This window comes from Mastigoproctus giganteus, chromosome 1 (assembly GCF_048544385.1).
Source record: "Mastigoproctus giganteus isolate SK-2022 chromosome 1, ASM4854438v1, whole genome shotgun sequence".
In the NCBI taxonomy this organism is placed as follows: domain Eukaryota; kingdom Metazoa; phylum Arthropoda; class Arachnida; order Uropygi; family Thelyphonidae; genus Mastigoproctus; species Mastigoproctus giganteus.
In genome coordinates this window covers 144112664-144128292 of record NC_143575.1, presented here as the reverse complement: position 1 = coordinate 144128292, position 15629 = coordinate 144112664, and the positions used below count along the sequence as shown (strand labels likewise).

At 37.2% G+C, this 15629-nt stretch overlaps 1 protein-coding gene across 1 annotated transcript in view; it reads left to right on the top strand.

Annotated features, from left to right (window-relative positions):
* LOC150091175 (uncharacterized) overlaps positions 1-15350 on the top strand; it is a 97759-nt gene extending 82409 nt beyond the window's left edge. Inside the window, exons 5-6 of the mRNA XM_090382478.1 lie at positions 4349-4393; positions 15214-15350. Of these exons, the coding sequence (XP_090238604.1) occupies positions 4349-4393; positions 15214-15255 (87 nt within the window). The 3' untranslated portion in view covers positions 15256-15350. The remainder of the gene's footprint in view (positions 1-4348; positions 4394-15213) is intronic.
* The last annotated feature ends 279 nt before the right edge of the window (positions 15351-15629 follow it).

Genomic DNA, 15629 nt, shown 5'->3' with positions numbered 1-15629 from the left:
ATTCACAGAGCGTCAGGTAGAGGATTCAATTGAGGTAATAGTGATTTATAAATCAAAGAATAACGATGTGTTAAATTGGATTGTGGAAGTGAAGCCATTATTATGCCAAACTTTGTCTTTTTCACTTAATGTTTGTTAACTGGTCAGCGTACAGGTTCAAGGATAATTTTTTCTGTAATTCAATGTTTTAAATGCATGCATTTTGATCATATTGCAAAATATTGTAAAAGAGATTAAAAAAAAAAAGTCATCTGTGGACACTGTTAGTTGGTAGGGCATTCCTACCAAAAAAAAAAAAAAATGCCTCACATGCAGCTGTGGATCGAACATACTCAGAATACTTAAGAGAATTGGCGATTTATAAAAAGAATATTAATATGGATAGTGTCATAAAAATATTACAATTAAATGCAAAACATGCAAAAAGTGTTGCCTCACAGATGAACTTAGCAATGGATGAGTATTACGTAGATTCAGCATTGATTCAAGAGCTTTACATTGTTAATAGCGAATTTATTCCTTCAGGTATAGAATCATTTCATATGGGGATAATCAACGAACTGTTATTATAATTAAAAATAGAGATTAATGGTAATGAAATCGGCTTCACTATGTAATGATCATATTGTTACATGCGAGAGATTATTGGTAAATTTGGCGGTTTTTTTTTTTTTTTTTTTGACTCTGTCTATTGCTAGTGTGCAGACGAGATTAAACCTTATATTGGATATGTTAAGAAAGTAACGGAAATAGAGTTCATGATGTAATAATTGCTATGGAGTCCAATGCTAAATCAACTCTTTGGGGTGGGGGAGTTGTCTGATGACAGGGATAGTAAGCTGTAAGATTTCCTCTCTGCCTCTCATTTGGGTGTATGTTGTAAATGCCTGGGCATCAAATCATTGATTTGATTTTAAGTACTAATTGTATATTACCTAAAATTGTACCACAGACGCATAAATTTTTCAGGTGGAATATTTTGATAATTTAAGATGTGTTTATAACTTTTATCGGTATTCTTTAAAATCTGTTTAATGGGATAAGTTTGATTCGAAATTTTTTGCTATGGTGGATGAAATAGACTGGTGTTCATTAAGTTCCAGCGATCAAGCTGACAAATGACAGTCAGTAATAATAAATGCGTGTGAATACAGACTGACAAAGCGGCGTACGGTTTCACGTCCAGTTTTTGGTGGAACGATTTAACTGTACTTAGGAAAGAGGTTGCTCGCGCCAGGAGATTATTTCAATGTTATGATAGATTAGGTGATATAGATATTGTGCAGGTTTATGAAGAAATTCATAAAGATAACAGAAGGCATATGTTAAAGCTATTAATGATGCGAAAAGGTCATCCTAGAAGGAATTTGTTAGAGTGCACGGCTGTAATGATCCCTGGTATTGAATTTTAAAAATTACAACAGACAAACATCGTTTTAATGAGGTTATTACTACTGTAGGAACGCGCGCAGTTTAGACTGCTGGAGGATCACTGATTAAGCTGTTTCCTCAGGAGACTGAAGTCAGCCTGATGATCAGCGTATTATTAATGAAAATAATGCTTACTCATCTGGTATAATTGAAGACATGTTTACTTGTGATAAACTAATTTAGCCCCCGGAGAGGACAAATCGCAGGGTCCTGATAAGATTGAAGTAAAGTTGTAAAAAGAACGTTGAGCTCAGATATATTTGGGCATGTATAATGCTCCTCTTTCCGAGGGGGGCTTCCCCTGAAATTGTTGCTTCCTTGAAATTGTTAATTTAGAGTAATGACTACTGAACCATGTTTATATCGACCCATTGCCCTGCTACCTGTATTTGCAAAAATATATGAAAGGTTGTGTGTCAGCCGTTTGATGATAATGTATGAAAATAAACATATGTCTTCTGAAGTGCAATATGGATACAAAAAAGGAAAGTTTACAGAGGATGCTATATACAGATTGATGAAAACTATGCAGGAAATTGGGGTCGATATGTTCTAGGTATTTTTGTGGACTTCAAGAGAGCATTGATAGGCTTTGTTAGAGAGGGGGAAAATTTTTGCGAGAATTAGGCATGTGCAAATGTTCTGAAAATTTATATTCTATATTTAAGAGATTTTTTTTTTGGATAGGGTAATTATAGTCAGGACTAAGTTTACGCAGATAAGACGTCAAATTTTGCGTTGATTGTCCTCAGAGCTTGGTGGTGGGCCCCTTTGCCTGGATCTGGTCTTTGATGAGTTTTAAAATGAGCATCTATAAAATGTTCAGTGTGTGGCTTATGCTGATGATCTTGCTAAAATGACATTTGGCAATTTAAGGTCTCACATTGGGACTATTGCCTCAGATGTGCTCGGCAGACTCCTAAATTGGAGCAAATTATATAAGTTTCAAATTGTGCAGATGCTGCTCAAGGGCAGACCGAGTTTAAATAGGGCACCTGTTGTAACGCTAGATGGAGTCTCCCTTAGACGTCCCTTAGAAACCAAAGACAAACGGCGAGATACCTTGGTTTATATATGGAAGACAGTTTATTTTATGGAACACACACAAAAAAACGTTAAAGAACAAAATTAGGATATTGTACTCCAAGCTTAGAAGAGTAACTTGGTGGATGGGGAATTAAGGGAAGATCTTTGAATTTGTTATATGAATGTCTCTTTGTCTCCATCCTGACCTACTCTTCTAGTGCTTGGGTGCATAAAGTTCAAAATCCTGTTGTGCAGAAGTATCTGTTTCAAGCACATCGCTTTGCTCTTCTGGGTATAACCAGGGAGTGTCGTACTGTTTCAACTGCAGCACTTCAGGTGATTGCTGGGAGGCTCCCTGCTGATTTGCTGGTACCGTTGAACAACATCTGTTTTATACTAAAAATAACATTTCAGTCAGTATCATGGGTATTGTAACTTGCTCTGATGTACAATGGGTATATACTAAGCTAGATGTAAAGAATGGGAGGAAGATGTTATTAATTGAATTGTACTCAATATGGCAAGACAGGTGGAACCTACGTAGTAAAGGAAGACAAAAAACGTATGCTTTTTTACCGAAGGTAGACTAATCAAATCAAACCATGGCTGCAATGGTATGGATTGCATGCTGCTATTTTTGGTATCTAGTCATGTTCTTATGATAAGACTTTTTCAGCTAGGTTTGTCCAAGAACAGCTTATGTACATGTGATCAGGAGGAGACTTCTTATCATATCATGTTAGAATGTAATATTAATTTAGATTTGATATCTCATTTAGAGAGATTAGTTGGAATGTCTTTGAGAGATCAACTCCGGATTCTTCACTCCCTAACACTTGCTGACTGAAAGAAAAATAGACGCACATAATTAAAAATTGGAAAACCACTTAGCCCAGGCTAAGTGAAATCAGATTTTGGAACATAACCCATCTATTCCAGTGAGGCCTGGTTACCATCCCTGCCCCTGGAATGTGGCTTTCTACTATCTAGCATTCAAATGCGCTTTCCGTCGAAACATTTTAGCCGCCACATTAAAATATGCAGAGAATTGCTTATCCAATTTTTAATTATGTGCGTCTATTTCATTATTATTTTTTTTTTAACAAGCCACGTATGGACTTCGATCCTGATAGTGGTTGCTCTGGTACTTCAAATGGAATGGAACCCGATCCTGGACGACCCTTGCTGCATGACATGGGGCATTATCGTGCCGATGCTGACAAGGCCCATTTCGTAGTACAGACACATTGCAGTTAGCAGATAACTGCCTAAAACATTCACAAGATGGTTTCAATCACTACCACAAATGTACAAAATATGAAACGGCCCCATACTATCAGGACCACATCCAAACTTCATGGTGATGACAATACACTGACAGAAAGCACTCTTCAGGTAATCTCTCGCCCAATATCCATCGGAACGAAACGTTGTGAAGATTCTTCACTCCCTAACACAATTCAGAATCAGTGAATGACACCACCACAAATGCCGTTAAATACGCTGACTGTACGCTATAGGATTTGTAGCACGTATTCACACTGTACGTTATATACACAAATACTAATACTTTTTCTTTTTTTATTCATTTTTACTTTCAAAAAACTGCATGCTGTCTTGTAGAATGGCTGAAGTTGACCCAAAGTTTCGCAAATCGAATTTGTGTTGTTAAAAATTCTTGTTCATGAAATCGAAAGTTTCTAAATCGGGAGACAGCGAATTATACTTTTAGGATTGCTGTTTAGATAGTCTTTAATTTATATCACTGCAAGATGTACTTTTATTACATCTGTTAATTGAGATTTTACTATTGTTATATTAGGTCTCTTATAAAAAATGAATTATGAAGAATGATAATGAAAAATGCAATAAATTTTATGTTCATTTATAGAGAGGAATGAGCAACCGTGACATTCAGATGTACCAGAATTTTATGGTAGGTATATTTTAAACAGGTAAAATTACAAATTCTGCCTTTCCCTTACTAAAAACCAACCATCCACAACCGTGGATGAAGCATTCTAACTGTAATTATATTTTAACTGTAATTACAATTAATTATCTAACTAAATGATATTACACTTAGAATTATCTAAATGTAATATCCATAGTACTATTCTGTACTATGGATATTACATTACTATTATTTTAAATTTATTTACAGTATAATTGCTCGAATACAGCAGATGATCGATTGTTTTGCTTATATAGGTTGAGCGAGTAAGGTCAAAATAATCAAAAAGGCTAAAAAATACAAACTAAATATTTTTCTTTATTATACCATTACTATGCGCTTTTATATAGTAATTATAAATCAGTTTGTCTGGTCTTTCATATTGATTGGACCTTAAATAGTTTCTTTTAACAACGCAAAACAATTTTGAAGTGCTACTAAAAATTTGAGGAGAAGGAAAGAGTTTCATAAGAAAATTAAAGAAAATACACAGGAATACCGATCAAAAAAGTTACTGCATGTAGGGATAGTGAAGGGAACTTGCTGACTGAAAGAAAAGAGGTTCTGAAACGGTAGAAAGAGTATATTGAGAGCATTTTGACAGGAGATAAGACAAACAAAACAGCTATTGTACTATACAGTATAACCATGCATTGACGACCATAGTTTCGAAGAAATTTGAAAAGTTAAGTGCTTAAAGAACTTTAAAGCACCAGGAACTGATGGAATAACTGCAGAGTTGCTCAAGAACGGTGGAGTGACACTATGGAGAAGAATACATAATTTGGTACTATTAATATGGTCTGAGGGAAAAATTCCGGATTAATGGACACTTGTAATCATACAGCTGATTCACAAGAAGGGTGTTAAACTGCTTTGCTCTAACTATAGAGATAATATATTGCTGAGCGTTACTTACAAGGTTTTGTCGGAAGTTATTTATAACAGACTGGCAGCATATTCAGAGAAAATCATTGGAGAATATCAGTGTGGTTTCAGACCCAATCGCTGAACAACTGATCAGATTTTCATCTTGAGGCAGTACAGGAAAAAGCATGTGAGTATAATATGCACTTATTTAACCTACACTGGTGTTCAAAGAAATTGCATCAACTACGAATTTCACATTTCTAACCCTTTTTTCGCAATGGTATGTTACATTAATGACTAGCACATCACAAATAGAAATATAAACAAATAGTTAAGGCAAAGCTAAGAAATATTTGACAGATGCTCTCAACATATTCCAAAATGAACATTTGCAACGTTTATACGACAGTTTTGGTAAACACGATAATTATGGCTGAAATGTTATCAGAGAAGCCCTCAATTTGCTTCAGTTTATCATTTTAAATGGAAAACAAAATGAAAAGTTCACCAGGTGCAAAATAATATTTAGTTGAACCTTCTCTGGCCCTGATGACAGCAGCACACCGTCGAGGCATTGACAAGATCAATTTCTGAAGATAATCAACTGATCATCTTCAGAAATTTGGTGGTTCCAAACACGAATTATGGCTTCCTGAAATTCAAGAAGGGTATTTAGTTCCTTTCTGACAACTGCAGATTCCATACGATGCCAACAATTTTCTATATTATTCAGATCCGGGCTGTTTCCTGGCCAGCTAAGAGTTGTAATGGACCGTTCTTCCAACCATTTTTAAACCAGCAACAAATGTAAACACATTACACAGTAACTACAAAAGTGCCTCCTTACACTTTTCGCCCGATGGCCTCTAATGGTTGGCAGTAATTTTCCTTCCAATATAGCCAGGTATCCATTGGCATTTACAGAATCTTTTTTAAACTGCAGGTGGCGCGTACTCCGCGATACGAAATGCACCCCCATATCATTAGGCTGGTAGGGAATTTCACTGTAGACACCATACAGTCTGGATGGTATTCTTCACCACTTCTACGGAGAATCGTTTGTCTCCCGTCAGAGCCATGCAGGTTGAATTTCTTCTCATCCGAGAAAATAAGTGACTTCAACTGCTCGGGGGTCGATTAGACATGCTCCTTACATTACACCAAATTAATCGACCCTTTTTCATTTTTTGTGTGAGGAGGGGCTTCTTCTTAGGAATATGGGCTACAAGTCCATTTTTGAAGAGCGTCTTCTGACTATCACTGCACTTGCTACAGCTCCTGTATGTTCTTCTCATTCTCTTTTCAGGTCAGACGAAGAAGCTTTACGGTTTTTAAGGCATAAGGGCTTCAAAATGCGGTCCTGTTTTGGCCTAGAAACTTGTTTGCGTTCGGTTCCATTTTTCCTATGAGCAGAACCAGTATTCTTAGTTTGGAATGAAATCTACTCATTGTCGAATAATTACAAGACACTATAAGCAATATGACGGGAAGAACATCCTTCCTCACGTAAAGCAACAATAGCTCTCTTTCTTCGTGGAGTCAACTGCACGTAACTCGCCATCCTGACACAAGCCAGGAATGACTGCAACTCTTGCAGGGCGTGCTTCTATAGCTGAAAATAACAGCTGATGCAATATTACGTCATCACCCACGCGTGTCAATCTTATCTGATGCAATCTGTAGGAAATATTGCCATATACTTACGTTATTCGGACGACAATTATAAAGGGACCACCAATGTATATGTAGATTTCAAACAAGCTTCTGATTCACTCAACAGAGTGGAAATGATAAATGACCTTCTCCTGGGCATAACTTTTCAGACGACTCTAGTGATGTAATGTATAGTAGGAAATCCGCCGTGCTTCAACAATTAAAGGATGAAATTGAAAAAGCATGAGAATCTATCCCAGCAATCACATTAGCGAATATCTATCATTTAGTTGTTAGCCGTTGTGAACAGCGCCTAGAACATATGGTGGACAATTTGAACACCTGTAAGTACATCAAATGTGCACACAAAGTAATGTTTCTGTTACACCTAATAATAATAGTTTCAAATTTGTAACTAATTTTATTTATTTCCTAAAATGTGAGTGAGACGTTTTGAGACACCGTAATTAATAAATAAATTTATTAATTTTCTGAATTTGCGGAATTCTGTGACTATCGCGTTGCACAATATTATTGTAAATCACTGCAGATATAAACAATGTGCATATTTATTCATATGCACATTTAATAAAATCGTGAATATATTCAAACGCTGGGCAACGATACAGGAGAAAAACGTCCCTCCACTGACCCCGAGAAGGGCGGGAAATTATGTCGGCTTGGTGAAACTGAAACAAAACTCTCTCTCTCTCGTGTTCATGAACTTGCAGAAACTAATTCAATCCTTTATAAAATAAATCCCAACTAAACATTCCATTTCACCCTCGGCATTTCAGAATTTATGAGCCCAACCAAACATTATCCATGAAAATATGCTTATAGAGACATTATACACAAAGCCTTAGATGGTTAATGTGGTATTACGATGTTAACAGTACTAGTAAGGTAAAATGATGCAAGAAAGCGAACTTTTTCTGCATCTACCAAAATTAAATATATAAATAAACACAATATTCTCATTACCACAAGGTAATCATCCAATTCTGCTTTAAACTTAGCCAGACTTACTGCCTCCACCACTTTGGGAAGCAATTTATTGGACAATGTGTGACAACTGCTGCCGATAGGGAATGACAGGAAATTGAATCTTCATAAGATCCAATTTAGCTTTACTGGCGGACTTACAAAATAAAAAAAAAAAAAAAAAACATTTTGTTTTACATCTAAATTTTAAAAAATATGAACGACAAACAAAATATTCTGACCTAGCTTCAAAAATTTGCCCTTCCATAGTTCAAAACATGAAGATTTAAAAAATAAAATTAAAAATCTATTCGTATGTCTATATGCACTCCACTTTACACACAATCATATGTTGCCATCCAAAAATGCTAGCTGAAACCTGTAAAACTTTCAATGGAATTATGGCATTCAATTGTAATCTTTGTCCTAAAGTATTTCACCAACTCACGATAGAATACTGGAATTAAGGAGATGGTCCCAGGCTTGTTGTCCAAAAGAGAACTACAGTCGAGTATCACGGAAAAGAAAATTTATCTATCTAGAATTTATAAAGCGTTTAGGGCTGAAGCCTCAAGCTATGGAAAGAGTCTATCTAGAATTTTTAAAAATAAATTCTATCTAGTAGAATTCTTTTTAAAAATAACTAAAAGTCGATTTGGGCATAACTATTGTCTTGAGGTAAGTCCCAACTCAAATGGCTTCAACTAGCTAAACCAGCATTTCGGAAACAGACTTAAAATTTAGGGGAAACAAACACAGCATACAACCACCTTCCTGGCAAGCTGTTCTTTCAGATAACTCTGAGCATACATACTCTACGCTGGATACCTAGTGAAATCCACGAATGCGCGTTTAATACTATAGTTTACTCACTGAAAATGCCTTTGAATTGACGCAATTTGGAGGGTAAACAAAAGGATCTTAAAGTGACATGGTTAGCAGTAAGGAGCCTGTTCTACGATGAGAAAAAAATCATAAGAACACAGGTCTGGAAATTATTTACTCCTGAATTATACTTTTTTTTTTTTTTTTTTTACTTCCAGAAAAAAAGGTAAGCACTCCTGTTTACAATAGGTATTTGAATCAATTGCATACCTGACGCCATTATATATGCGCGAAAATTTTGGAACGAAATCCATCTACTCCTAGATGGGGCAAAGTGAGTTTATTTCAGTAACTGTCCTGAAGTTACCAGTAGGCAACGTCAGGAATCCATATCACCGAATCAGCATTCCTAATGTTATTTTTCAAATTTTTTGAACATAAATGATTCGGTACTCGAATGTTCAAATGGCAGACATTCATTTCATTCATGGACGAGCGAACAGGAACAACAGTAAAGCTCAATGGATCTACCGGGAAACTTCTCCGCAATAACAATGTCTAGTCAAGGATGCTTTTTGTAGCCATCCATCAACTTCTTCGAGAGAAAATCCCTTTCGTATGTTACTGCTAATAAACCATAATTTTCCGAATACCTGCTGTAGAGAAAAGGTGGAAGTCAACGAATGAGCACCTTGGAAGTAGCATAAAAATGTAGCAGCAAAATATGCAGTGTTGCACATTCACCTGTATGGAAAATACTTCGAGAGCAGCAACTCTACCAACATTACATGCAGCGAATGTAGGCCCTCTCATTGATTTTCATCCACGAGTCGTGCTTTGCCAATGGCTTCTGCAGCAGTGTATTGAACATTCTTTTCTCTTATTATTCACTGTTCACGGATGAATTACAATTCACAAGAAATGCTATTATAAATTTTCAAAACAGTAACCAATGGCATGAGAAAACATTCATATAAACCCCCCAGTCTTGTCAGCAGCAAGTTTATTTGAATATTTCGGTTGATATCGTCGTTGAATATTTCATTGTCCATTTTTATTGCCACTCTACTCTCAATGGCCAAAATCAGAGATATTTATTGGCGTAGGCACTACTGCATTGCTTGAAGAAGTTCTAATGGAAGTAAGCCATAAAATGGTGGTTCATGCATGTTTAAACTCCAGTAAATTTCAGTCTCACTGATCGAGAATTTCTAGATAATAAATATCCTAGCAGTTGGTTTGGTACAGGTGTACCAACTATATGGACTGCATGCATTACAGATTTAAAACACAAGAAGTACAATAGCGACTAATGGGGGAAACCCTGCTGTCCGCCACAACAACATATGAATATCCTGAAAATATCCTCTGAACTATATACGTTGTGTTGGATTAGTATTAACATAGCTGCCAGCTTTGTTGTGAGCTTCTGTATTGTTAATCGAAGTTTTAACACGCAAAGTATTTAAGTGTATTTATAAAATAGTTTTCTTGTTATGAGCGAAATTTTGTGAAGAATCTATGACTATTTACTGAGAAATCGATCAAAGTTCTTTAGCGTGTGTAATGGCTGCCACTGTATGTGAAGTAGCGATTGTTCTTTGTGCTTCAGGAAAGTTGCAGATTTTTCGGAATATTTAAGTTTGTTTGATATTGGGAATGAGGATTGTTTACTTTTCAAGATACATTTGACTGATTTATGTATAGATTTTTTTTAATTGAATTAAAAGATGATGACTCATCAATCGGTACAATGCCACCACTTTGCTTATTGGAGGGCTTGAAGTGGTGGAACCCATGTTTAGTCTCCAGAGCTAAGTTCCGGTCAACCTTTCCCCATCTTTTCCATCATGCAGTATGACTGATGACTTTTGAGGTTATGATGGACATCATGTCGAGATCAAATCTTCCTTACATTTCGAGGACACAGCTCTAAAGCGGTGTTCGCAGGCCGGGCACTAGTTACTACACGGGACCGAACTTATTGGTAACTCTTTAGGAGCTTCCGGATCAGCTAGCGTATAATCTTGCTACCTCTACTCTGCCAGATAGTGACTGGAGGAAGTTCAAGTAGTATGTATGCGGGAGGCATCGTTGAGGCCACGTTATGTCAAGGATCTGGGTATATTTTTACCATGCGTACGCCATATCAAAAAATTTCATTACTTCATCCAGCACGTCGCCCTCACTTTTTCTTACTATTCAATACACCATGAATTGTCAAACTAATAGAATAAGCTTATTTGCGAAAAGATTTAAACCTCCCAAACACTTCCTAGTTCATTTCACAAATATACGTGGTCTCAATTCTAATATCAACGATGTCCATTTCTACTTGCAGTCTGCAAACCCCCATGTACTTTTTCTGACAGAATCTCAGTTATCGGTTGATTCAACTACTGCTCATCTCAGTTGCCCAAATTATTCACTGTACGATTCCTTTCGCCTCAAAGGTGATACTTGTGCATATGTCCAGTTCCATGTTTCCTGTCAGAGACTTGGTAATTTGGAATCTCCTCATTTCGATCTTCTCTTACTTAAAAATCTCTCTACCTCATTGTGTACAATTCATCTCTTGTCCCTACCGTTCTCTCAACTCCACTAATCACTAGCAGCTATTCGACTTCCTCTCTTTGCAACTTCTCCAGTCCAACTTTCCTAATAGTGAGGTGATTTTAATGTTCACAACTCCAGCTGGATTCCGTTTTCTAGTCACATCGACCAGGTGGTCGAGATGCTGAGGCTTTTGCAATTACTAATGACCTTGCACAGAGTGTTCATTTACCTACAAGAATGCCAGACAAGCCTAACCATACAGTCAACACGCTTGATCTTTTTCTCACAAACAACCCTTCTAAGTACACGGTCCAAGTGAGTGGTCCTTTAGGCACCTCAGATCACAACTTGGTGATTGTCTCTTCTCCAATGTAGCATTTATCACATGGCTATTCCCAACCTCGTGTTATTTGCCATTACAAGAATGCAAAATGGGATGACCTGCGAGATTTTTCTTATTTTCCTTGGTCAGACTACTGTTTAAAACCTTCTGATGTCAACGTTTGCTCAGATGGTGTCAGTGAAATTATTCTTGCAAGAATGGAATCCTTTCTCCCATATTCCACTTTAAAATCTCGTCCTTTATCTAAACCTTGGTTTTCCAATAAACGTGCTAAGGCGTTAAGGAAAATATTTGGCTTGATTCCAATTCTTCAGTTTCATTTTCTGCCTGCATCAAAGCTTGCAACAATTGTAAAGCAGTTATTAATCAGTTCAAACTAGATTTTGAAGAGGCTAAGAGTATAAAACTTGCTTCTTGCTCTAATGGCAGCCGAGCATTCTGGTCTCTGCCAAATCTATTGGCAGCAACTTTTGCCCATCTCTGTCAAAACCAGATGGGTCTGTTTTTACTTCGGCCAAGGGATAAAGCTGACCTGCTAGCATCCCATGTTTCTTCCAACTCGCGTATTAATGATCTTGGTACAACACACTTCCACCATTCGCAACACGCTCCATTCAATGCATCCTGTGGTCTTCTGTCAAAAGGATGCCAGAAGGATGTTGACGAATCTTGATGCTAAGAAAGCTCCAGGTCCTGATGGTATTTCTCCACTTGTTCTCAAAACCTGTTCTCTGAACGTACTCTTGTTCTTTGCCGCCCTTTTTCACTTTCTTATTCCAAAGATGTTTTTCCTTCTGTTTCGAAATTTGCTCATATCCAGCCAGTTCCCGAAAAGAGTGACAAATCCCTTCCATCCAATTATCGTCCCAATGTAATTACATCTACTCTTTCTAAAGTAATGGAGAAATCAATTAACCGCCAACTCTTAAACTACTTAGAAACCTTCCGTCTGATCAATGATCGCCAGTATGGATTCCGTCAATGTCGATCTACTGGTGATATTCTGGCTTATGTTACCCATTTATGGGCAAATTCAATGGAAAAGTTTGATGAAACACAAGCAGTTGCTCTTGACATCTTAAAGGCTTTCGGTCGTGTTTGGCGTAAAGGTCATCTAAACAAACTTCCATCTTACGGTTTGGCGCCTCCGTAGCAAGGAGCAGCAGTGCGTAGCACACGCTTCTTGGTTAGACCGGGGTTCGAGCCCGTCACCACCAAATACGGAGGATGCGGAAAGGCCAGGGAATGACCACCGCATATCCCGGAGCAATATGGCCTTAGTTGCTAATGCTTCTAAAAAAAATAATAAAATAAAAATAACAAATCTTATGGTTTGCTAACTGTTTTTTGTAATTGGTTATCCAGTTTTGTCTCTGATCTCTCACTGAAGGTGAGGGTAGATGACTCTGTGTCTTCTAAAATAATGCTGGTGTCCCACAAGGTTCAGTTCTTTTCCTCTTGTATATTAATGACCGTCTTCCATTGACTGGAAATTCTATCCATTGTTTTGCCGATGATAGCACATTGCATTCCACTTCCCATTTTGAGAAACCTTGCCCTGATCAATCAGCTTCAACTTCTGGAATATCCCTTACCAATTCCTTAAATGCTGATCTCCAGGTAATTCTCCAGTGGGTCAAAGACAACTTAGTTGATTTCAATCCTTCTAAAACTCAGTCTTGTTTCATATCTTGCAAAAAGGATTCTTCTGCTCCTCATTGAAGTTGGCAATGATTTGTGCCACTGTCGCTCTCCGGTTGGCTGAAACAATGCAAGACAGATGTCGACAACTACGTTCATCCACCACTTTTCTCAGCCCACAGTGCTGTCGACGATGAGATGTTATTCTGGAAATGGCGTATTCCCGATACACTCTTGATACTGTCGAATTGGGATAGTGCAATTTCTGTACCGCATCACCGATAGTGACCCATACATTGGGCACTCGCTCTCATCCCCCTTTCAAAGTCATTTAACTCATGACGTTTATCCATACTGACATCGAATTACCATCTATGTGAATCCAGTGTACCTATATACCTGCCAAGCGGTGGGTTCGTCCACTAGCGAGAGGGGTAACAGCATCGCATTGCCCAGAAACCAGGTATTAGTAATGGCCGCATGGTGCAAGAAAGCCTATGACTTATGCTGCACCAGCCATAAAAAAAAAAAAAAAAAACCCCGAACAAAACAATGATAAAAAAAAAATAAAAAATAAATAATAATAATTAATAAAAAAAGGAAATTAAACCTATCATCCTATGCGCTTCCCTGACCCGAAGGTACTAATCCAGATGATCTTTGAATTTCCCCAAACTGTCAGCCTCTACCACCCATGTAGGCAATTTATTCAAGTAATTTATAACTCGCTGACTAAAATATAACTTCCTGCAGTCCAATCTAAACATTTCTCCCCCGTAACTTGAATTTATGTCCCCTAGTTCTAGCATCATTTGTAATCTTGAAAATTTCGCCCTCATTCATTTTACTGATGCCTCTCAGAGCCTTAAACACCTCAATCAAATAGATGTTTTTTTTTTTTTTTTTTTTGGTAGTTGTTGGCGCATCGGCTTCTGTGGCCATAATGCACCTTCCAAGGTTTTTGCAGTACTTTGATCCATGCCCGAGGCGGGATTCGAACCCGCGACCTTTGGGTTGCCAGGCGGGCACTTTACCCACCTGGCTAGCCCGGTCGGCCAATCAAATAGACACCTCTAAGGTCTCTAGTTTCCAAACTCTGCAACCCACATATTCGACGTCTTTCTTCATAAGGACGCCCTTTTGCCGATCTCACCAGGCGAGTGACCAGTCTTTGCACCCTTTCAAGAAGCTCGATTTCAAGGTATCTCATGAATTCATAGAAAAGATGTGCGGAAATTTGCCTTTAGCCACCGGGTGGTTAATTGTTGGAACAAACTTCCTTATATTATTGTGGAAGTTGATAGGTTAAATAAATTGAAGGAGGAACTGAACAAACATTTAGAGGGAATGGTAGTGTGATATTTTTTTTTTTTTTTTTGGTTGATGCTACATAAGCACATGCATCACATGCCACGATTACTATTATTCTGTCCTTTCAGTGTATATATGTAAGTAGGTTTTTTTTTTTTTAAGTTAGAAGCCTTGGAGTTGTGCTGTGTGATTTTAAAATTTAGAGTTGAATTTTATTAATATTTGAATTCAGAGTTTTATTGATGTTTTGGAGTTTAGAGTTTTGTATAAAAAGAAAGTTTGTTTTATACTTACACGTTTTATGTTTGTATCGAAGGGTTGAAGTTCGGAGTTTAAATGCTTGAGAATTTTACTAATAAAGGTTTAAATGTTAACATGTGAGATGTGTTAAATTGAATTAAATAGTAGAGATCTACCTCCTCGGGGAGAGGTAGTAACGCACTCCCCTATACATGACTTGTCAGGTGGGGGGGGGGGCTAAGGATCAAGTGAGAGTAATACAATAAAAAGTAGACCAACACGAATGAGCTTCTGCTCTGGAGCGCCTTTAATAAAGGTGTGTGGTGAGAAGATGAAGAACGATAGAAGTGAGATTTTAATAATTTATTTTTATTGGTAGGAATGCACCATGCCTTCTTATTTCTCGTGTATGTATGGCTGAAGAAGGTTAAAATATGGAGAAAGGAACGATCGACCAATGAACCATCACTCTGGATGATATCAGTAAAACCAGAAATTATACAGTGTAATCATAAAAAAAAAAAAGATATTTTAAATAAATCATTTTCTTGAATTGTTTTTAAAGTATTCTCAACAAGCTCCGTTTGTTTATTTATTTATTTGCTTTTGATCTTTTTTAATTTAATCAGTAACAATAAATTTGGTTATTTCAACTCGTGTTCAAATCTCGTCAAACGTGAGAGAAACTTGAAGGTCTCCTCCTCGCTGTTGGCGAGAGGGAACTTAAAGGCCTCCCCACTCTTCTCTTCACCTCTTGCTTCAGTTTCTCATATGAAAAAATAAGACTGTTGTTTC